At 43.1% G+C, this 25,043-nt stretch overlaps 1 protein-coding gene across 2 annotated transcripts in view; it reads right to left on the reverse strand.

Annotated features, from left to right (window-relative positions):
- Window positions 1-25,043, reverse strand: part of thsd7ba (thrombospondin, type I, domain containing 7Ba) — a 105,906-nt gene that overhangs the window by 70,669 nt on the left and 10,194 nt on the right. Inside the window, exons 2-3 of one of the 2 annotated variants that reach the window (XM_057040551.1) lie at window positions 8,299-8,609; window positions 4,479-4,655 (exon numbers count right to left, since the gene is read on the reverse strand). In XM_057040551.1, the coding sequence (XP_056896531.1) occupies window positions 4,479-4,653 (175 nt within the window). In that variant the 5' untranslated portion in view covers window positions 4,654-4,655; window positions 8,299-8,609. The remainder of the gene's footprint in view (window positions 1-4,478; window positions 4,656-8,298; window positions 8,610-25,043) is intronic. The other variant, XM_057040559.1, reaches the window with a different exon arrangement.

A 25,043-nucleotide genomic window follows, 5' to 3' on the forward strand; every position in this document is an offset into this window, starting at 1 on the left:
ACTTCAGTGGGGTTTCAATTGGAAAGGGTTTGGCACATAAATAAAGGCAAATCAAATATTTACTGCAGCGTATGTTTTAATTAGTTTAATTGCATGTTTGCTGATAATAAATCAAGGCGCTACAATCACCATGGAAACACCTCCCCTGCTTCCTATTCATGCAGGGAAAATAGATAAATAAAATAAAGCAATAGAATGTGTTGAGTGCCGACAGGAGTGTAATTCTATGTAAAACTGATGGAAATAATGTTGTGTCTGCGTGTGACATGGAAATTGTGCGCGTCAACCTTCCCTGTTCCAATAATCCCTGCAATGTGGAGTAGGAATTCAGTCGGTACGAGGAGCTGTCCTCTACAAATCAGTGCTCAGGCAGCAAGTCTTTATGTGACTGACAGCAAACTGTGCTGCCATTAAAACAATATAAGCATCAGGCTAATTACTAGTGATAACTTCAATAAATGTTGTTGTCGGTGGTAATAAATTACATGCTAACGAACACTGGGGTGAACTCTCTAAATTGTGCACCTGATATCCAACGAAACGACGCCATGAACCAACGAGATGGAGGAAAACACCGATAAAACAGACACTTATGGAGATCTTTGCTGTCACGCAGCAGATGTGTGAATCCAGAAGTGACACAGAACCTGTGCACTTCCATCACGGCTTGTTTATCCCAGAGTCACTTTAAATTCAGCACCATTTGCTTCATGAGCTGTGGCAGCGCAGTTAGAAGATACTGTGATTTCCTGGTTTCTCCTCAGCTCTGGTCACAGGAGAGCCCACTATAATATTTACTTTCCCAGCTTGTGTGTTTGCTTCTGTATCTTTATTCAACTTGTCAAACTTTAAATAAGCACTTTTTCCTGACTAGATTGCGTGCAGCGGTGTGTATAGTTCAGAATGGTGGTCTCAAGAGAACGGTACCTTTTCAGTCTGGAGAGCCCTTAATCTCTACTCCAGCACCACCATCAGACGAAGCATAGAGATATTTAAGAAAAAGATCTCAGATCCTTGAGGAGGAATAAATGTCTGTGACAACAGCTGACAGGGCAGCTCGGCGAGGATGCGCAGATACAACAAGCCCTCCAGGATCATTCCGTCTTCTCTGTGTTGGCTGCAGACAAAACTTTGCCACCGTGGAGCAAAGAGACAAAAGATGTGACGCTGCGAAACTTTTTTGGGTCAGCAGTTCAGGCTTCTGGAGGAGTGATTATGGATTATTTGCAGGATAACTGTGGGTGTATTCTGTCAACAGTTAAAAGGATTCAAAAGTGAAGCGTGTGTGTCGCCCTGACTCCGTCTTCACAACAAAAAACGGGAAAAACGCACCGCGATGTGTGATTATTTTTATTAATCGTTACCCTTTCAGCCTTGATAAAACAGAGGGGTCATGCTATAGTGGTGACATTTAAAGAAACTATTTTTTCCTTGGCAACAGTTGTTTTCACACCCATCGGTGGCGGTCTCGATCCCAGCAGATGGGCTTCTGTGAGTTTATTTTTCAGAAACAACAGAAGCTTGTGGCAGGGCTGATATAGTTTGGTTCCAGCTTTGATGGCGCAAGAGTTTGGGGAATTTGCAAATGAGTACATACGGGCCCAAAACTGAAATGTAAAAGCTTTTTTCTTTTTTTTTTAAAGAACATAATATATTTCTGTCAATGAAATGGTCCGGCTGACATGTCCTGTCATCACATTCACTTTGAAGAGCCAACTGTTGCTCTTTTCCTCCCAAACCTAATCACCTCATGTGTCTTACCTGTTTGTAATCATCCTGCTGCTCTCCTGGTGTATCTCCTCCCCACCTGTCCCAGGCTGGCCTTAGCCATCAAGCATCTACCTCCTGTTGTAATTTGGAAATTGTTTGAATTCCTCACTGTTGTTTTGTTTTGCTCATTTGGTTTGCTTGACAGTAATGGCCTCACTAAATAAGCTGATAAACATAGTTTACTGTCAGTATTTCCCATTGGAGTCCTGTGCGTCAGGTCCCCGACAAAAGAAAAACTCCCCTCATTTCTATGAACAAATTCTGGCAGGGAACATAGCACCAGCTGTAAACAGAAAACAGGAGGGCTTCCACAAATGGGTAATGATCCAAAACACACCTCAAAGTCCTGAAAGCGGAAGGCCTTGCAGCACGGCCCTCATAGTCTGCTGACCTGAACATCATTGGAACTCTGTAGATAGACCTCAGGGAGCCATGCTTGGAATCTTGCAGGAGTGGGGGGACTTTTGTAATAAAAGAATGAGTGAAAAACCTTCAGACAAGAACTTACAAGCTGTGACACTCTCCAAAGGCGGCATTAACTATGGAGGTGACCAAACTTTTGCTGTGGGCCCAATGTGTCATCTGGAACTTTATAGCTTCCACTTGCTAAAGCCTTCACAGTAAGGGACATTTGGTGTGATGCTGTATCTATAAACCTACAGTTCCATTTGTAAAGCCATTAATTAGCAATTCTTTGCCTAATTCTGCTTTCCAAGACGCTGGTGAAGGTCAGGCTGGGATATGTTTGAGATGGGCTTTCACCCACGGCTCTGGAAGCTGGCTCCAACAAAGCTTTAGTCCACAATGGCACTGGCCTAGATAGATCTACTGAAAACACAAAAGGGTGCTGTGCATAATTTAGGGCACATCTTTCTGGCATTGACAAGTCCAAAATTAAAAAAGGAGCTTGTCAGCCCCTGTTCAAATTTATTATGTCACAGAGGACGGGGTAGAAGTTAAATCAATATTTGGTGGGATGGATGTTATGCCATAATGCTGGAAGCTGTGGAGAGAGTGAGTGGCGGACAGATGTGTGACCCAGCGGACTGTTTAACTTTCAGCCCCATATACCAAGCACAGCGCCATGTCTCATCGCAGTGCTGCAGTCTATTGTAAAAAGTTACAGCGTCTGAGGTTTTTACAGGAACAGGAGACATTAGGGAGGAGGTATTCATGGTAGAGAAGGTTTTGCCATTTGAAAATTGCCTTTTCTTGCCTCAGAGTCTCAAACAATGAATTGACAAACTCACGGGGATGTGTGTAATGACATTTTCTGTGAGGTTTAAGAGAGCAAACATCTTAAGAAAAAGAAAAAACGGGAGAAATGAACTGTGAATATTGCGTCGTAGCGACCACCCTGCAGACAACAGACACTTGCCATGTGGATTCGTGTTTATTCCGCTGTTATAGTTTCAGCGTTTTTCCATTTGACAGTGTTGGGAACTACGCTTGCATCAAACACAATGTTTTCTTCTCCTTAACTCCACGAGTGTTACAAATCCTTCCATGCATCGTCCCATTTAAGCTACTTTATAAACACATAGGCTGTCAAATGAAATGAATCAATCTGTTTATCACTTGGCCAGTGTCATTACCCAACCAGAGTGAGAAGTAAAGGTGCTCATCGCAGAAGCGAGTGATGCATTTTTTTTTGGGTGGGTGATTGTTTCCCCCCTAAACTGCTTGGGAGAGGTGCTGTTAATTGGTATTATATTATTCAGCCACTTCAGTGAGCAAAGAATCTAGAGATGCCTTCTGAAAAATGGTGAGATGAGACATGAGCAAAGACAGAAAAGTAAATCATAAAATATTCCACTGCTGCACGAACATCTTTGTAACATAGTGGAGATAATTGCAACCAGAACATTTGGATCCACAGAAGCACGCTGTTGCTCTAAATGAATTCTATGGGACATTACCACAGTCAGAAATTGTCAGCAGGACAATCCAGGATATGGTTATTTACTGTGCAACAATGGCTCATTAATGGTGTCACGCTACCCGGCACACATCGTTATGGCTATTCTTGTCACCACAGGCACGGAAGGGACAGAACGTCCACATGAAGGCTCTCTGGCTTGATGATCTCCGATCCAAATGCAGGGTTTTATGGGTTTTATGGTGCTCATAATGTGCACAAGAAAGAGGAGGATTTCTTTTTTTTCTATGAAACTGGCAGCACTGACAATAAATGTAGTAAAAAGCAGTAATGACTAGCTCCGGGGGGGTTGCGCAATCAGCAGAGCACATGTATTCGTGTGTCAGTTTAAACTATTCACCTTAAACAGTATTGACACCCTTAGTTGACTATAATAACATTTCCACCAACATTTTCATTTTCATTTTTTTAACCTGGGTAAGATTTTAAAAAAGATCCTGGTAATCTTTGTAGTTTACATTTCCACCTCAAAGTTCAGAAAAATGTCGAGGAGTTGTAAAATGTGCGGTAATACGCCTCCGCTCCCCTAGGTGGCAGTAAAACGAAGCCGAAGGCCCCTACCAACTCAAGAGTTTCACTAAAACTGAAAAGTCCTACCACTTTTTTAGGAACCTTTGGAGGCTGAGCCAACTTTTTCACAGGGTAATTGGACTGTCAAAAAAGGGAAATTAAAAGGGTTTTTTGTGGAAAAGTGCCTAAAGTCATGTAGATGTAAACTGATCAAAAACATAAATGCTGGTTAGTTTGAAGTGTAGAAGATTGGCTTTACCTGTTTTCCATGAAAAGTGTTGGTTCTTAGGAAAGGGGATGTCTGACAGGGCTGAGGAGGAAAAAAGCGACAAAAGAAGCAAAAGGCTGAGGTAGTTCCCTGCACGCCGTGTCCACGCAATGACCCCAAAATCATCTTTTAGAGTCATCATCCGGCCCATTGCTTCCTCTTTCATTCCTGTAAGGAGGCAGAAGAATTCGTGAGCATCTCGCTTCCAGAAACAGGGCATCATCAGATGAGATCGAGCTGTTAAAAATGTTTGGAGGCACTCCCACTGAAAACAGTCTTAACACCTGCAGAAACACCACTGTACATATAAATCAGGGCCTCTTATTTTGTTTGTTAGCAGCTGCACGAGAGGCTGCTGCTTCTTCACTGTAAACCAGAAATAATTGATAAAGTGTTTTAGGCATCTCAGCCTCCCAAGGCAGAAGTGGAAACATATACTGAAGCTGTAAGCTTGGAATAATACAGGGTATTAGTATGTTATTATTGCGGTTCATTTATTCGTATCTCCTGCTGCTACGATTCATGTCCTGGGAGTGTTGGGGATTACCGTGGATTCACTTGGCTTCTAATTGTGTTTCACCAACAGCAAAAATTAATGAATACTGGAGCAGAATGTGTAACGCCTGATGTATTGAGAGACTGATGTCGTGGTATTAATGACGGAGGAAGTTCAATTCACCTGAACAAATCTCGCCGCACGGAGGCACTTTGGGTGTTGTGACACTGGTTATTATCATGCCTCGGTGCAGTCCCTACCTGAGTGATTTTTGGCAATCATGCAAATCAAAAACAAGGTTCTATCCCCAGTAGTCCCCTGCAGAACTGCTGTAATTTGGCTCAGAAAAGAACCGTGTGTTATTCTGACACGTTGGCTTGAAAATGTGACCTGGTGCCTTAAACCCTGAACCCAGACAGACTTCAGGGACACTGGTGGGGACTTAAGTGGGAGAGGCAGCAAGGACACTAAATAGTACAAGCGAGGACATTCAAGCTACGACAGCTCATGATGAGCCCTCAGCCACATGACAGATTAACAGTGGGACAGTTCTAAAGTCTCGCAGCCTTCCCGAGACTGCCTCTCAAAGTCTGTGGCAATGCTGGGATTATGCCTTTATCACAGGCCAAATACACAGCTACAGCAAAACATATCCCCCCCACCAGACCACAAATACCATTTAATTCATGCTGGCTTCCTGGCTTCCAGGAATTCTGTGCCAGAAACTAGAGCAGACCCAAAGAGGTCCTTTGTTCACATCCTGAAAGGAACTATAGGTCGTTTGGGTGGCATTCAAGGGACCACCACGCAAGTGCGGCTGTTTACTGTTGCCGTGCCAATTAAATTGTGTCAGTGTTCAGCCAAGAAAATAATGTTTTCATGTAAACTCAGAGGTGCTCTGGAATTAAATCAAATGTGTCATGATACTGAGGTAATCTTCTTCATAATCCATAATTGCAGCTTGGATCAACACAACACAGCAAGTGAACGTTTTATCCTAATATCCAAGTGATTTCCAGGATTATTTACACATGGTGTTTCTGAAAACAGTGGTGCCTGATGTTTTTTTTTGCTTGACTTCATCAAGGAAATTAGGTATTTATAGTGCTGGAGGCAGAATAAAAGCTTTAACGAAGGCTGTTACATTCTCTGGAAGAACATAGAAGTTTGTTAGTGTGTTAGTTAATACTTGGCGATGACCCCCTACCGCGGTCACCACACTTCTTCATGTGCACAAGCCGTTCGGTCTTTGCTCGGGGCCATTTATGCTCACTTCTAGAATGTGTGCACTTTGTTTCATGTTTTTATTGGTTACAGAATTCATTCTGCTTGGATGAATGAGCAGACTTGCCTGGGTCTCGCCAAGCCAAATGCCAATTAGACAACTCTGGCTGCTGATTACATGCCCGCCTCTCGGGCTGCGCGCCTCCGGAAGCCATACCTGACTGCACCCAGATTACATTCTCCCTCCAGCCAGATTCATCTGACTATTCATGGGACGAGCAGCGCTTCGCTGATCACATCAAAAAGTGTCACCACTGATTGAGAAAGGGTGAGCCGAAGTGTTCCAAATCTAGATTTGACTCCTCAAACAATAGTATTTTACGTGAAGTCTAAAGAGGTCATGACTAAAAATATAAAGACGCGAAAATGCGGGTCAAATCACACCGAGCTCTTCAGTGGCAAAATCCTAAGCATCCTCTTAGCAACTCCATGATCTGATGGAATGTAATCAGCTTCTGTCTCCTGTGGATCCTGTTCAGAGCTCACTCACTGGATTCATTTAGGAATTACTGAACCATGACTATAAGAGACCAGATGATGAACATCTCAAACTTAACAGGTCGTGATGATTAATAAGGTTTTTCATACTGGGGGACCACTCTGCTCCATAGTTCATGAACTATTCATTGTTTTTGTGTGATCTCAGAGGAGGAACCAAGATTTTCGCCTTTAGAATGAGGAATTATTATGCGGGGGAGGGTCCAAACCACTGGAAATGAGAATTATCAGTGCTGTAGCTGTGTTAGGGTGTAATGATTGTCATATAACAATGAGCACCACGATGAAATGCCTCTAAAAAGTTCACAGCCATTTACAGGAAATCCTGGTGCTGCTGTACAGATAATTCTAGACACATATACGACACTGGAGGACAAGCGTTCACCTCCCCACCCAACTGATAATTCTGGACGTGCACCATAGGGTGGTTACGAAACTGAGTGGGTCAACGTTGAAATTAGGGGCACAGCTCTTAGGCAGTTTACAAAAAAGGTAGCGTGCATCAGAATAGCATCACCATAAACTAGTTAATCCGGGATTACCTGCCGGGCACAAAGGTTGCGGATGGAAGATAGTGCTCCGTGTCTACCGAGCAGTTAGCTTCATAATTTATGCATTCAGTGTCACATTTGCCAACAGTGTGAATGCAACCAGGAAAATGGTGGAAGCAGCTCACAGGGGAGCTCCACAGGCTGCTGTAACTGAATCCCAGAACTGCTTCCTCCAAAGGTCAACATTTTTATTTTTTAGATCCACACATGCAGATGGCAGCAGTTTATTGTGTTTGCAAAAGATGACACAAGATTGTCCGTATTTTCCTTGACCCGTAGGTCAGGAAAGTATTTTGTCTAGAGTAGATTTTGATCCCAGTGCTTTAAAAAGGCTTTAGGCAGGGATCAAATTCTCTTGTCACAGCCTCGTCTCAAATCTCCGATATCCGCGCCTGTAATGCAGCTCTCGGTTAATGCGGTGAACTACGTCACCCAAAAGCCCGTTGAGCCTTGCAGGTAGTGTCACGTATGTCAAACTCGGTTCTTGAACACCAGCACATGAGCAAAGTTTCTGTCCATCATCGATTTAATCCCAGATTCCTTTTGACACAGCGTTCGATTCAGCAATATTACGCACATCGTTCAAATTCTATCATTTAAGCAGATGATGACATTGTGTAAATCATATTCAATATTTTAAAAAGGTTTTTGATTCAGATAGACATTTCCTTAATTTTGTGCATATGGGAGTTTTTTTGAAGTATTGTTTTAAATTAGCAGTTCCTTTTGGAATGACTAAACCAGTATTGTGAATCCACAAATCTACATCTCAGAATGTCAGTCTTTCCCACATGTAACCGACATGTCACCATCCACTTGTCATCTTTTGTGACAGCTGAAAGGAATGAATGTAGACAGCCTCCAGCCCACATTCTCATGTACAGCCGCACAACAGAGATTGTGCCTGTGTGTTGGGCAACATGTCACTTTGCTGCAATGAGATATAACACTGTCATAGCAGGATCTGTGAGAAGGTCCAAACCTGAGAAAGATGTCTTCTACTCATCCATTTGGGTGGTCTGGTTGTAGCAGAAGCAGATGGTGACAACTAGTGTTTTTCCTCCGAGGCAAGGAATGGGTCAAGGGGGGGTCTGCCAGAGACCTTAAGTCTGACACAGATAGTAAATCAGCTGCACCAGCCCTACTGTGTGAAGCATCATGCAGTGGCTTAATCTTGAGTGAATCGATGCGTGGGGGGCTGGGACTGTGGCACACCTCCAGAGACTCCGAGAGGCTTCCCCGAGTACCAGTGCCACTGCTGTCGCTGCTGATGTCAATACGCGTCAATCTGAGCTGGAGGAAAAAAGGAAACAAAAAGACGAGATGCTACTGTGAACAAAACCTTAAAATCTGAAGCCTGTCATCACATTCTTGAGAAGTCGTTGATTTAACATGATGCCTGACAGGGAGGTTGCTCATAATCACTATTTGTCTACGTTCTCCAGGATGCGATTGCTTTTGCATGAAATTGCTCACAAAGACTTTTTATCAGCCAAGATTCTGTTGCTCTCCTCTGACTAAAATCTGTGGTCCAAACCCAATGCTGACTGTTTTTGTGGCTTGGTTTTCAAACGACCGCGATCCCCTCAGGTCTTTGCTGGCGTGATGGGATATTAGCCTATTGGTCTGAAAAGGAACAGGGTCATTTCCTTAATTAGAGCCACCAAATGCATAAAATTATTTGAATGGCGACATTCAATTAATTTTTAGACCCAGGGGGAAAATCCCAAATCAGTGCCTGTGCCCCCATCATGAAGCTCAATTCTCCCAGTGGCATGGGCACACTCAAAACCTCATATCCCAGCATACCAGAAATTTACTAGGACATTCCTCATTCTCTGGCTCACTGCATACCAAAACAAAAGCCGGCCAAAACAGGAGAGGTAATCATGGGGGAGGGAGCACAATCAAGTGCAAACATACAGTTTCAGGTGGGAACACCAAATTCATTAGCTCTTTAATCAATCTCAACTTCAGACTTGTACTGTAGTTGTTTGTGTATAAAGTGTTTGCGTTAACGAGTGCTTCTGTTGTGTGGATTTGTTCATCTGAGCAATTGCTGGGTTTTCTACTTTTTGGATGTCATGCAGGAGACACAAAAGCACAATAAACACAGTAATAATTAATGGGGAATCACGGCCTTTTCATTAACCTTCAGGAGTTCAGTTCTGTCCCCACAGCTAGTGATAGCATTGCAGACCTGCTAGCTAGCATTGGGACTATTTCAGTTCAAGCTCGGTAAATGAATACTTCAGAGTTTTGACGGTTTTAGCCATTCTCTCAGGAGCTGGATGCCTGGTTTGGCGTGAGCTTTAGGGATTGCACATAAAGACCACCTGCTGTGCTGCCTCTTCAAGTATTCTGGCTGTATCAGACACGCCGCCCAGACTAGAAACCAACAGCCAACAATATGGATGGTGTGTCAGAAGAAACGGCTCCTATCAGAAATTGAAACCAAACCAGAGCCCAATAATGATATTGTCATTGTGAGGAACAGCTGATCTTCCCTTGAACCAGCTAATCTGACCCTCTATGAAGAGACCCACATGAAGGTTTTCTGTGTGTCCATCAGCGTCCTTGTGTGTCTCGTTTCACTCTGATTCACTAAAGCTGAGCAGACGGATCACACCGATCCCTGTTATCAACTCTCTGGGCATCAGAGCAGTTTATCAACAGCCATCAAATTCCAGCAGTGTGGTACAAGGCGCCACGAGTAGCGTTGTAATACTTATTGACCTTCAGGCAGCTTGGACAGCCAAACACGGGTTTGCTGTGTAACAGTCACCGACTTTAATGTCAGGGTTAAGAGCTCGGGGCTGTAGCTGCTGAAACCTGGAAATGGAGGCTAGGACCGATGTTCTGACGAAATAATTATCAAGTCTGAGCCATTTGTTTCTAGAATATTCAAAAATGGTGAACGGCCTGGCTTCCATGATGAAGAATGATGGCAGAAAGTAGCTCTCAAATTATTAACCTCTTAGTGTCTGACCATGTTATTCCTAAACTGACATTCATTCCATTTTGATTTCTGAAAGTTTAGGAACTTTGATACAACTGCAAGATTGAAAAGACGATAGGAATTGTAACTTAATTCCCGAATTAGTGAAAGGCAGGTTTCCTTTTCAATTTGGCTCATTCTAGCAGGGAATCATTTAGGCAGAGTCACTTTAGGACATAAATAATGCTGCAGAAGCATTTTGTGCATGTGGGTGGATTTTTGATCTTGACCATCCAAAACAGATTACCATCTGTCATCTTAAAATTGATCATTTCTTTTAGAGAGAGAGAGAGCAGACCTTGAATATGAATTGTCATTCTTAGCTGCTTAGATGGAGAATTCGTGACAAGAAGAGCTAAATGTGTTTCCCCCCGATCCCCCCCCAAAAAAGTTTTTGAGTCAATTCCAACAGGCAAAACTTTCTAACACTGAAGTAGGTGAACCTCAAACTCAGCTCAGGTGCTTTGACAACAGTGGCATTGCTAAAACAGGCTGTATCTCCCGTTCCAAGCTGACAAAATATTGTACGTGGCCGTATCTGAACGCTGGTGGTATCTCTGCTCTGCCAGCGCCTTAAACATCCAGGCGGCCGCTCGTGAATCGGAGGCGGTGAACTCAATCAGGTCGAATGTTTATCACTGTGGCACATAACGTTCTTTGGCTCTCTCTGGGTGCCGCTGGTGCGGCGATGGGCGGTCCAGTGGACCCACAGGGTCAACATACAGATAAGCAGGAGAGCCGTGCTACATAGAGACGTGTCGAGTTTGTTGGGATTTAAATCCAATCTCTATGTGATCTGAATGCCGCCGTGTGAATAGCACATCGCTTTGAGGCGTATGCTTTGTTCCAGACATGCTTTTTTTTAAAGAAACACATCCAGTTTTTGATTGTTAGTTGTCTCCTTCCCCATAGGAACAGTTAACAGCACCGTGTGCCTGACGCACAAAAAAAATATGTGTTAGTTGAGGATTTCTGCCCATTTTGTATCATTTATCTCAAGGGGGTGAAGTAAAACTAACTTATTTCTTTCTCTGTTAGTTTGCCTGGTGGTTGAGGTTTGAATTTGTGGTCATATAATCTAAAAATTCCATTATTCTGCTGAACCACAGAACCTCTCTGAAATCGTATATTTATGCATTATTGTGTAGTCTCTCTGTGTAAAACCTCTTCATTAAATAAGGAGGAATCCACATCCGGAACACTGGGAATTCTTTATTTGATTTGCAAAATGATCATAATTGATCTTGATTTAATTTGTCAGCAAGAAGATGAGTGAGCACTTAGAGGAAGGAATTAAACCATGTGGAAGTAAAACCAGTGTTTTTTGCCCAGGGTGAGGGATTCCTTGTCTGTCTGATATAAATAATCTAGAGACAGACCCCAATTTTTACATACAGCAAAGACTTAATGGTTATTACAGATCCAAATGTTCAAGCCAGATTTTCTTCGATATGGAAATAAAGTCTGATTCAACAAATGTATAGTCTGCAGAGACACTGAAGAGATTCTCACTAAATATTTTAAATATCTTGACTGATTGGACACCAGAGAATTCAAGTAAAAACAGGACAAATTCTGCTACATGGAAAGCCTTTAACTGTGTAAAAGTGGGGCCGAATTCAATGAAATTAAAACAACTCTGCACTTTTGGGTCATATTGAAAAGCTGCAACAACCTGTGCAAAAGAGGCAAAAGAAAGGATTTGGAGCATAAAGCACCACCACAAACAACTGTCTGTATTTTCTGAGGAGGGGTTGGGAGATGATTCCACAAAAGACAGAATGAGAGAGACGGAGAGAGAGAGAGAGAGAGAGAGAGAGAGAGAGAGAGAGAGAGAAGCCTCTCCCGGATAATCGGATTTGTTTTGGCTGTTCCACCTGGCCTCCCTGCCTCATTAAATAAGCATACAATTAATGCAGGCTGCAGTCCTGTTCACCTTATCTGTCCCTTTTTTATTAAAGAGAAGAGTCTCCTGGGGATTTCTATATGCAGGTGACCGTGTCTGAGTCCCAACTTCAGGGGGACCGGAGGGGGTTGATGCCCAGAGAGAGAGCCATCAGTGCGAGCTGGGGGTAGCGTGACCGCATCGGGATTAATTTTGAGGACGCCTGGTTGCTGAGGTAGGCTGATAACATGGGTCAGCGGTCGCACAGACATCGGGACCCTAAAGCCACGAGTCTCTCTGTGGGGAAAAAAGCTGTTAATATACTGCTGGCTGTGAGCTTCAAGTGTGTGTGTAGGTGGAGCAGCCACCACCTGCCCAGCCTGCATTACATGTCCAGAGACTCAATTAAATGAAATTTACAAGAATATTTTTTTTTTGGAAGGTGACGGGAAGTGGAACCGCGAGTGGAATGAGAAGCAAAATGCGGTTATCTGTGATTGTGCAGGCAAAATGTTCCCACTGTTTGAGAGAATCACAGAAAAAGAACCCACATCTGACATGCCGTGTATTCCACGCGTGACGTCTATCATGATATATGTGTTGGGGTCAAAAAGGCTCTCTGGAGGAATCAAAGACTTCTGGCTGCAGATACGCTGGAATCTTCATTTATATTTAATCACACAGTCAGCAGATTTACGCAGAACTGGGTAAAAACTGACGACTCGGGGAGATTTAAAGTCCAGTTTCAGTGCTCAATTAAAGCAATTTCTTTAAATTATTCAATTTGAAATTGAAAGAGAAATCTCCTGCGTGTTCTTTAAAAGCCCTGGACATGATCCAGCACAGCTGAGTGTGTGAATATGACCTTTTTTCATCAAGGCTGCTCAAAGGCACTTTAACACATTTGATAAGAAACAAAAAGACGCTGTTGATGGTTGAATGGCATCGAAGCAGGGCTGCTACAGTTCAAACTCTTCCTCTTCATCTGAACAAAGTTCTTCAAGGCACCAGGAGTCTTTCTGTGCAGCGGCAGCAAAAAGGACAAGCAACCATGAGCTGAATGGCTTCCTTCCTCACTTATGGTCTGGAGTCTGGAGATAATCGATGTCAACATCAGACAGCCTGACACGTGCCACCCATCATCAGCGGTCCTGATGGAAACCGAACCTGCTTTTTCATCTTTACGTGAGTGCTGCCACAGCCCAGACTGCCTATTTAAATTTAGGGATGTCGTGTCTGTGCTTGGATTGATACCAACAGTGATGATTCGGCCTGCGAGGGTGAGGTCTGACCAGGCTGAAAACACACTTCATTACCGAACGATGGACCTACTTTCTTACACCTCACTGCAAAGTCAGCTGCAGAATTAATGACAATCAGAGCCTCCTATACATTTTGGGTGCGTTCAGGACCTCGGACGGACTTGAAACATCAATTTTCTGGAGGGGAGAGCGCAGCAGTGGCTCCATTTCCTCAGGTCTCTGAAAATAATACACTTGTCACAGCCGCTTCTTCTCTCTTTTTATCACCGCCCCACTGAATGCATCCTCACTTGTGGCATATTGGTGCGGTTTGGAAGTGGCGGCCGGGAAAGTCCTTCAAAGAATCGCACAACATAAGGTCATTTTAGCCCTTTTTGTGCCTTTGCATTCATTCTGACGGACCTTTGAAGCATTAACAGTGTTTCGATAGTTTGTCTTTTCCAATTGTTTTTTCATTAATGCCTGATATTTGAATTTCTTTTTATTCGCAAACAGAACTTAAGGTTCATTATTCTGATAGTGAAATAAGTGTGAGTATCCTGGTATGAATAGACATGTAATCATCAGCTAAGTGGATACTGGAATCTAACTTTGTTCTATTTGAGTCAACCTTTGGCTTTCAGTTTTGTCTCATTAAAAGCATTTTCATTATCTATGCCAGTCTCCCAGTTTGAAATGTCAGAACGTTGCTTTCTCGTTCGTCAGTGACCTTTCCTATCCCATCAACACGTCTGGCAGCAATAATAACCCCACACAAACAGCTATATTTCTGTCTCATACAGCACTATCTACATATCTGAAGCACTGAGCAATCATCGAAACACTGTGTCTATTAATGAGCCCAAATGTGACATTATCAGCCCGATGCTTTTGGTTTTCCAGCTAACTGAGAGGCCTGCTTATCATCGTTTTTTGCTTTCTTTGGTTTTCACCACCCCGAACAGCTGGACTGCGCATGAATGCAATGCAAAGATATGCAAACAAACAGAGGCAGCTTATGCACGCATATGCACGCCTTGCAGAAAGAGCTCTTGAAGTCACGTCCATGAAATTTGCAGAGTCTAAGCTCCATTGCAGAGTTCAAAGTTCACGTTTTTAAGGGGGTTTGAAACAAGTCGGCGCTTTGTGCTGTTGAGGAGGCACCGGCATTGTGTAGAGAGATAAGGGCTCAGGACAATAGAGAGGGGCTGCATGAGAGACCGAACGCTGAGTCCAGAGCTGTGTGGATTATCAGTATGCTCACCGTGGAAATGGAAAGAGAGGAGAGAAAACTGGGAGCGGCTGCTCTAGCATCTGTTACTGGGAATTATGGTGTGCTGCAAGTAGGGATAAAGGCCCTCAGATGGGTGACTTCCTGTATTGATTGCTGAGTGTTCCAGTGATTTAATCTTAAATTTATGTTGAATCAAGTTACATAGTGAGTTTTGTTCATGAGAGGGAACTACTTTTTTAAATGGCTGGTTTATTTCCACTCCCTGATGTGGTTTTATTTATCATTGCTAATTTTCTTTATGAATATGGATAACGTAACGATGCTTTGATATATTGCTATAACTTTGACATTGCTGCACTATATGCTGGTTAAAAATAAGATGAGTTATTCCAGGAAAAAAAATAAAATAATAACAACTGTTTACAAATCACGCTCAAGCCAGTTGTGACAGGCGGACAGGTACACTGCAGCAGCTTAGTGCCGCAGCACAACCGATGTCACTCACAGGCGCTGGCGAGGTTGATGAGTGGAAAATAGAGATAACAACACACAATTTGTCACTTGCTCACTGAGCGGGTGTTTGTATAAGACGAAACATGAAAAGCAAGTAAGTGCCCACTCCAGTATCAATTGCAACAACATTGATTTGGCAGCATTTACACTGCCTTCCAAATGTGTGAGAGTATAATTGCAGCTGCTGTAACCTTGCGCATACTTGTCTTAGCTTTTTTCACTTTTTCAACAATAGTCTGTGAATGGCTGCAGCGTGCTATTAATGTAGCGGATAACAAAGAACTGAAATCATTTGGCACCTGGTTCCTATTGATTGGCTGTTAAACTCATAGTGGAACAAACACAATGGATGAAACAGTTTCTATTATAAAGTGGTAAATTTGGCAAAGCCAGTGCACTTTTTTTGTGAATGTACTGTCACAATATCTGTATTGTGTATTTTCATAAATTTTGATGACACATGATTTTGCATGTTTGGCTTGGCTTATTTTCCATTGGTGGGTCTGGAACCACAGACCTGATCTGTTAATGGATGCAACCAGAGATTTATCGAGTACTTGTCAGGTATCATGGCCTGTTCCATGTGAGACATGCGTAATTACTATATTGTAACCATCGAGTACAAATTGTCATGAAAATGTTTTAAGAAGTAATTCTCTAATTTTGCTCTCTCCTGGTGCTCCTTTCACAGCAAGTGACAAACTCGGCCAACCCATCCAGAAAAATAATGCATGTTCTTGTATTAGGAGTGGAGGAGAGTGCGGAAAAAGAGCGAAGACCCCAGGCGAGTTTACCAGAGTAAGAGACGTTAATTGAAGATGAAGAAGGATGACTTGGTTTCAAGCAAACGCAGCTCTGGCTCTGACATGGGTTCAGGTTTCGCCAGGAAGACGTGGAATAAAATAAGGTTATCTGCAAGATATATTGCAAAACCATTTGCACCAAAGGCACCACGAATTTGCTTCAACACTTATCATCCGCTACAAAAGGAATAATGCCTCAAACTCTGCATGTCCACGTCTCTACCAACACAACATAAAACATTAAAGGAGCCGGCACCGAAGCAAAGGACTCTGGCTCCTTTGTTTGCCAATTCCCCTATGAAGGGACCAATCCATGGTCAAAGACATGGCACTGGTTAATATTTTGGAAAAGGTTTAATTCAGACCCACAGTATTATTTGCCCGGTCACAATTTATTTTCTTTATTTTTGCAGAAAAAGCACGACCAGATTTGGACATCGTAGTAAAAGAAAAGGTGGCCCAGCAGCTTTTGTCCAGCAGAACCTTAGCTCAGCTGGCAGTTAAAAAGTTTGTGACTGCTCTCATGTCAAGGAACTTGTCAGAGTGTGATAAGAAGATAACCAGGCTAATATAATCAGCCTGAGTGGGTGGTCAAGACTACAAGACTACACCTTGCAATCAGTGTGTATTCGTGTGGGTTCGCCTTCCTCTAATATCCGACCAAGGCACAGCAGGGTCTCCTGCCTCACAGCCTCATGACGCACTAGCAGTCTCAGAACCAGGGCCACCGAAACAGGAAACGCTCAGAAGTTTCTTCAAAGAGGCAACGATGACCTCTGCCACAGCCCCAGAATCACTCAGAGAGCTGATGAAAACAGAGTCGTCTGCCCACTTGCAGTCTCTCAGTGCTGACAGTGAATCAGATCCCCTGCAGTGGTGGGGGGACCACGAGGGAATTGGCCATCGCGACGGGCAGAATGTGGTCAGGTGTCACGATACCTCACTCGTGCCAGAACCCGTTGACAGGCTTGTGTTTTTGGCTCTAAACCTCTAGGCAACTGTGGCCACTGATTGGCTGTCATAAACAAAACAAATCATAAATACAAGCGTGATTCCACTCCTCCTGTCATGTGACTCTATGTTAATGAGCGAGCCTCACAGTCACAGCCTGGACGTCGGCCTCTGCGCTTTGCTCACTTTACTTATTTTGCTTTATTCACAATCAAGCACAGAAAGTGCACTTTATTACGATAGGTTTGAAAGTCTCTCTAAAAGATTCTGCGCCTTTTTTTGTAGTACTGAGTGCTGTTTTTGGGTCTTTGAGAATTAGGCCATGGAGAGACCCGCCTTGTCAATTTTTATTTTGGTTTTGTGAACACAGCAGCCTGCTTTGTGATTTTCCCCTTTTTGCATGAAAATTTGTCAAAAAATCCAACAGGAGGGTCGACTTTAATCATTAGACTGTCATGTTATGCACCAAAAGGTTGAAGTTAACATTTATATAGTGATTTAAAGGAGAAATCAGAATATGGAGGTGTGTGTATCGGGATTTAGCCTGATAATACCTAGATATTATTTTAGGCCTTATCGTGCAGCCATGGATGTTTCTCTATAAATATTCATTTCAAATCAATATCGGCATGAAAGTCAGGACCCGGAGCTTTCGAGCATGGTATTGCGCTGTTTAAAGAGGTTACTCGTTATTCAGTAAAGCGATCGAGTTTGCTCGTGAAGCCTGCACCATCAAATAATTGACAGAAAACTAAAATATTTAAAAGTAGAGTGTTTATCAGGTTTAGAGGTTAAAAAAACACACACACACACATTTTGCTTATGGGTGTTGCATTTTCGTATCCACACTTTTTTCTCCTTTTTTTGGCCTCACAATATGTCACTTTTATGATTTTACAGTCATTATTCTTCATGTTTCTGCTATTGTTCAGTCAAAGATGGAGTTTACGTTTCCAACGGCAGACATGGGAAATGTTTTATAGAAAAGATATTATCATGCCCAGGAAATGTATTATTTAAAGGTCCCCAAAATCCATTTGTCAAATGTAATACACTCGCAGGGAAACATTTTTTAAGTGAGCTTGAAAAACAGGCTGAAATATTAAATAGGTAACTTGCAAGGGGGGTTCTAGGTCCACGTTGGAGGCATAAATGTCTCCTCTGGTCTGAATTCAGTCATGAGATTACCTGTGCATCATCTTCACTGGTCAGCGTTTCTAAACTGTACTTTTAACCTAATTCAGGGGTCAGAGAAACAGCAGGAAAATGCATAATGACATTCCAGCATTCCTGGAGGTGCCAGAAGGAGATCATTTGTCAAGTAATCCACTTTCCAGGTTTAGTGTGGAGACAAACTGAGTAGAATGAGGCGAACCTTTGTGAGAGGAGGAGGAGGGGGAGGATGAGGAGAGGGGAGACAGCTGCAGGACTCTGGCCTTGAAAGGCTGATTTTTGAATGCTGAATTACAGTTAAAGCTAAAATAGGCATATTCTGAAGGGCCAGCTTGATGAAAATTACAATCATTCTTCACGCATTCAGACATTTTCTCTCTTCTCACCGTGGATCAAATCATCCCTTTTCAGTTGCTGTAGTCCATAGTGGAGTCATGGGGGTGACGGGAGCCCATCTGAGCTGCCTTCAGGATAAGTCTGGAAGTAGACGGGGTAAACCAAGTACACCAAGTCACCAGCTGCAAATGACATGGCTATCACATAGAAATAGACAACCATTCACACCAATATGGAGTCCTCTTTTAACCAACACCTGTCTAATCAAAGCCAAGAGCCTGAGGAAACTTAAATGTGCTTAACAGCGATAAATGTCTGATATCTGCATGTGACTGTGTCATTATGGCGCTTAGATATTATTGCTCTGGACTGTTGAACGTTCCTCTGGGAAAAAAAAAACTTGATTAAAACAGAACAAATCAAAGAACAAGACAGGAGAATAAAACATTGCAATAATAATGAACTCTTCCATAGGTGGCTATGAGTAGCATCACCAACAAAACAAAACTGAAGATTCTGGTGCTTTATCAAACGTCCATGGCTTTATTTTTATCTCTTCAGTGGTTTTGCAAGAAGTCCATTAGGCATAATATACCCAGAGAATATCCTGAAGCTTTTAAGCAAGAACTGTAACGAAACAAAACATATTATAGATATATTTCAGGACCAGAGAGCAGAAAAAGTTGTGTTACTTCATTCAGTAGATGGACGGCCTGACTGGCAGCAACTAGCCTGCATTTTCCCAATGCCGATTATATTGGGATTTTTTGTTTCTTCATGTTAAAAAAGATGAACGTAGCATCAAGGGGCTAATGTGCCTCAACACATGAAATACAGCCTGAGTTGCATGATCAATAAAAACGCATTAAAGAGCTCTTTTTTTTAAGTCAATGTGATGAGCTGTGAGAAAAAAGCCGCAGCTTCAGGCAGGGAACAAAAAAAAAAAAAAAACACACATCTATTCTGAGCCATACAGGTGTTTTATCTCACAGACGGTGCTGGAAAAATCAAACTGGTGTATTTGCTGAGAGGACGTGTAAGTGAAAGAAGACAGACGGACAGAAGGAGAGGCTTCCTCTCACGACCAGGTCCCTCATCACAGTGCTGAGAACAGACCAGAATAGAACTGCACAGAAGAACGAGTACTGTCCATTGGGGAAGTCGGCCTGTCCGTCCGTCCGTCCGTGCATTTGTCATCTATTTAGACCAATAGAGTGTTTTAACCTTAAGCCGACTAATGCTTGAGTGCTTCCACAGTGTTTTCTTTTCTTTTCCAAGTTTTTCTTTTTCATAAATATAAGAAAGGCATCAAAAGTGCTTGCTGTTGAAGAGACGGTCCATCCTGCTGCGGCGTCTTGGATACACAACCTTGTTCTTTAAAGCCAGGCAGTAAAAGGTCAGTGGCAGAAGACAATTTACTGATCATTTCTCTCCGGCAGATTCTTAAAGTACGGAAAGGTCAAAGTCACTTTTAAGGTTGTCTTTCTTCAGGAGAAGCTGAACGAACACGTACATACAGATCAACTGCACCAAGATGTAGCATAGAGAACATTAGCCATTGTTTAATAAATATTGTGTAAGTAATATTGTTCCAAGCTTCTTCACTGGGAGGTTGTCTTGTTGAACCGAGCCGTCTGACTCAGAAGCGATGGAATGAATGTGTTCTGTTAAGCAGCACTTTGAGTGGTGATAAACTCCGAAACCCAACTTTGGACATTTTAAGGTCCTGAGGTGTGAGTTACACCGAGGCTTCGCTTCGGCTGGGCCTGAATTTTGCTATACAGCAGGACTGCATCTGCTGCTTTTCACTTCAGCTTGTTCCTTTGTTAGCTGACCAGCATAAAGTGGGACCAGGCTGGAGAACTTCTGGAGGGGGGGCTGCGTCTACGTTCTGAGGCGGGTGGGCCGAGCGCTCTGTCTGACCTTCCCCACTGCTGAGTCCATTACGCTTCAATTAACGACAGCGGCCTGCTGCGACCAGAAGCAGCAGCTGCTGAGCCCACATGGCGGTAATTCGATGAAGGTGCCGGATAGGTGGGGGGGACACACACAACCTGATCACCCAATCAGACATACCTTACACAAGGGGATAGGAATTTACTCCGCTGCACCGGGCTCTTAGATAGAGGAGCGAGAGCCCGGAGCAGGACTCCGCCAGGCTCTCCCGGCATGTGAGATATATTGCTGAGCTCTGCTCTACGGGTAATTTCATTCCAGAAAAATGTGATCAGAGCCTGTACTGTCAGCTAATGGGTTCCTCTAAGTTAACTTAAAAGAAATGCAATGATTCCATTTATTGTGTTATGCAATGATTTGAGTGAGTGAATATGACTCCTTATTTGGAGAGACTTGTCTGTTTGTCTCGATTTAACTCCATAATAGGGTTGTCAAAGTCAGATATAAACAGAATAAAGGGAACATGTTTGTCTCTGTATCATCATGGACTGCAGGAAGAGGAGAAACCAGAAGTCCAGTTCAGGGCAAACAGTATATTACGATGAATCTGCCTCCATCTTATCAATTCTCACATTTAATGAGATGGACTCAACCTTAAGATAGTCCTTCCTTCTCCAAATGTCCTGCAGGAACAATAAAGCATATTATTTCAACCAGAACTACACGGGAATGGTAACCAGCTAACACCGAGAGCACAGGCCAATAATGACAAATATCACAGCATTTCCCAATGCATTTGCGATGTTGGGGGATTGGATCAGGTGAAATGCTATAATTATCGCCTTCCTTCCCACACAGCTGGCAGCTCTCATCTCTCTGCCTTCTGGAGACAATGGCCCACAGCCTCAGTTTGACACCTCCAGTCACGGATGAAAGTTAAAGCTCCTTGCATCCTTAAACATGAGCATTACCATCGATAATTAAGCTGCATACTGATCCTGACAGGAGATGTGACTGTCGACTGGCTCACATCACTTTTCCCCAGGACAACGGTTCTCTGGGGAGGTCCCCAGATGGCTCCTGTAACTGTGCTGCTCTGGGTGATGTGGGACGTGGTTCTTTGGGCCCTTTGATCACATAGACTGGTAATTCTATAAATACAAACTCAGCCTCAAAATGGTTCCATCTTCAAGTGCATCAGCTCGGTTGACAAGCGCAGCGAGCACAGACCTCTATATAGATGGCTGAGATCTTCCTCCATTTTACCTCCCTAACGTGGAGGTTTGGCCCTGGATCCAGGCCAAAACATTTCTCAAAAGTCTTTTTAAAGGCATTAACGGCAGCAATCTCCTTCGCCACGGCGTCCAGTCACTGCTCATAAACCAGGCACAAGCTTCAGCACAATAGAAAGTAGCCTGGTTGTTGACTCCTGTGTTTTCGGAGCAACAGCAACGGATGATGTGCAACAGGAGAGCAGTTAGGGAGATTAATTACTGTTAATTAAGGAGAGGCTTTTGTAAATATTTTACACGGAAGGCACGGCGCAGACGTTCCTGCATGAAAAGTGACCTTGAAACTTGGGGCTGGTGGTGCAGAGCATCCACCCAGTCCTGACAGTGTGGTTAACATGAAAAATGGGCAACAATGCGTTTGGATAGACAAGGTTCCCCTGACCACTGCCTGCCTTATCTGCAGCTGGGCCCCGACTCCGCCATGCTGTAATTATACTGGGGCCTGTTAGTCTGGGACAGCGCTGTTCACGTGATTGGATCTCACCTTGGCCTGACCTGAGCGACCCAGAGCAAGAGGAACCACTGCCTGCATCTCAACCAGGATCAATGCGTTGGTTAATCAACTGATAGAGACATCAGATAAAAGCATCCTGCTCCCATTAGAGCTGGAAATAACTCCTGCGCCTTGGCAGTTTCACTGGTGCTCAGAACGGGAACGCCGCAGACGCTGCGCTGGACGCTTCACTCTGAGCTCGTCTTAACGAGAGGTTTTTTTCAATGTGGAGTCAGCAGGACGTGCTCACAGACCAGACATCGTCTTTGCAGACTTTTAATTAATCTTGTCTTACACAGAGGTCAAATGAATAAAATTATAGATTTCTGCATAAACCCATACAAGGTAAAACTAAATAGCATAAAGCGCTATTAAAACTGCATCAGCAGTGTTCCACGGGGCCTGTGGTGAGTTGAAGTGGATTTTGATTCATCGATGAGTCTGTTTAGATGAACCTAACTGGGAGGAATCTGAGGTGCAGCTCCAAACTGGGATCAGACAAAAACCATAGCTTACATTTTTGTGTGTTTGTTGGCTTTATAGGGGTGCATATGTGGTGATAGTCAGACTTAAACTTCCTGTGATTTTCTTGTCCTGTCAAACGGGGTGACCTCCATGGTCTTAGCATCAGTGGTGCTAGCATGGAAGCTAACCGATCAGGAAAATCGGCTGGAGTCATTTTCTATATTTTTTTCTCTCTTTTTTTGTAGACTTGAAAGAACAACATAAACCTAAATTGCCTGCCACATGCCTGAAGTCATTGGAATATTAGGGAAGTGTTCTTTTCTTTGAGCAGTGCCGAGATTCTTTATCATGCAACAAGCCTTTACTTTGTAGTGCGTAGATATCGTCGTCCTGGCATCCCGCGACTTTATCTGTTTGCCTTCAGGTTGTCGTGAAGAGCCTTGAGTCAGCATCGCTACAAATGACCTGTTGGAACACAAAAGTCTGGCAGAGGAAATGTGCCTCGCACCAAAACTCGTTAAGCAGAAGCTGCTGCACTGAATAATACATTCCTCCTAACAGCGAGGGCAACGGCGGGAAGGAGGGCTAAAGGACCGGGGGGGTGGTTGGGGGGGGGGGGTGCTGACGGCCTCAAATAAGGTGCTAATTGAAAAACCTGACAGGAAGCACTCATTTCAATTCCCCATATAAAAACACCTAAATTGGAGCTTGTTTTTCAGACAACAATGAACTAAGCAAATGAAGACTTTGAGAATATTTCCTAATGTTAACATTTCCTCAATTAACAAATCACAGCCAGAAGAAGACAAGTGATGCCGGGAGATAAATTCCAAATCCCAATAGGAAACTATGTAAGGACTCTAAATTCCTTCAGTGCAAAATGCCCTCATGCTCTCTGCCGTCATTATGGGAGTTAACAAATCCTCAAAAAGAGCCTAAAATACTGGGAAACAACACATACCAGACAGATTACATTAGGTTTTCCACAGGCAAAAGAAAGAAACGTTATAAAGACTCATTAAATTACAGCAAATGTGATCACATTTCTGCGCGCACGTTCTCTGTTGTGCAAGATTTAAGGCTGCAGGCGGTCAATTTATCTCTACAACAGTCCCAAGAATAAAGAGCTTGGCTAATTGTGCGGAGATGAAGGGATGATTAAGGCTTTGTGCATCAAAAACAAAGGATCTTATCTGTGTCATCCTACAAAAGCAGCAGGACATGACTCATATGTTCCTTTTAAGCAAAGAAACGCGAGTCTGGACGTTCCAGTCCAGATAAAAATGGGGTTTTTTGCATTTATCTGTTTGTCCCTCCACACCAATGACTGAGTGTGAGCGCCTTCTTGTCACTTGAAGCCTGTTTGGACATTAATACCACTGATGACCCGACATCAACCACCAAAGCCCTCGTTATTGTTTGATTGAGCCAGTTGGATCAAAATTGGGAGGGAAAAAAAGGTTAAAAATGTTTCTTTGACTGCAGAACCAGAAAACTGGTGGCTTTGTAGATACAACAGAGCTTCAGAAAGTTTAGATGTGGATTGTGAATAATGAGATTGCATCAATATAATCTTAAAATCAGAGCAGTTATCTAACATGAGCTCTAAAAATAACCATGATTCATGAAGTCTGATCTCTTTGTTTCTCTGAATAAGGTCCTTGTGGATTATTATGCATGTTAGCATGCATTAGCCGTACAGCCTATTTTCTAATGTAATGAGAGCAAATATCACAAAGTGAGTCTTTTGAACCGAGACTGCGATTCTAATTTCTGTTTTCTAAATCTGACTGTTCTTCTTTGCTCGGCTTGATTTTGAATTCTTTGTGATTCTGCAGCTTTAAAGCTCAACTTGTTGGGAACAAACTATCGGCGACCGCGTTCTAACCAATCCTCAGTCATCGGAGGTTAGAATGATGTTGGAGAGACACAAACACTTTATTATTTGATTAAAGATGTGTGAAAAATGCTTCTTGGGGTCCAATATTTGTTTCTTCACATTCCCGTTCAGTCACTGTCAACTTATGCTCTTCTTTCATCAGGCCATTATTAAATGTTGGACAGATGATCATATCACTCATTGATGGAAAATTAGGAGGATTATTTCACTTCTCATTTGTAAGTTAATTATTGTCCAAACAAGAGGGGGGAGACGTGTGTGTGTGTGTGTGTGTGTGAGAGAGAGAGAGAGAGAGAGAGAGAGAGAGAGAGAGGAGAGAGAGAGAGAGAGCTACATATAAAAATCTAAAATACTCTTTGTTCTAGGAAGGGGAGAAAAAATTGGAGGTGAGGAAATTTGGCTGAGCTTAATGGTTTTTAAGGTTGATGTTAAAATTGGGTTTAGGTTGGGGTCAGGGTCAAGGTCAGGGTCAGAGTCAGAGTTAGGGTTCAGGGGTCAGTTGGAATGGTTAGGGTTCTGAGCTGTACTAGGTATTGGGGCTAGGAAG

The sequence above is a fragment of the Takifugu flavidus genome, chromosome 1 (genome assembly GCF_003711565.1).
Source record: "Takifugu flavidus isolate HTHZ2018 chromosome 1, ASM371156v2, whole genome shotgun sequence".
NCBI classification, from domain to species: Eukaryota; Metazoa; Chordata; class Actinopteri; order Tetraodontiformes; family Tetraodontidae; genus Takifugu; species Takifugu flavidus.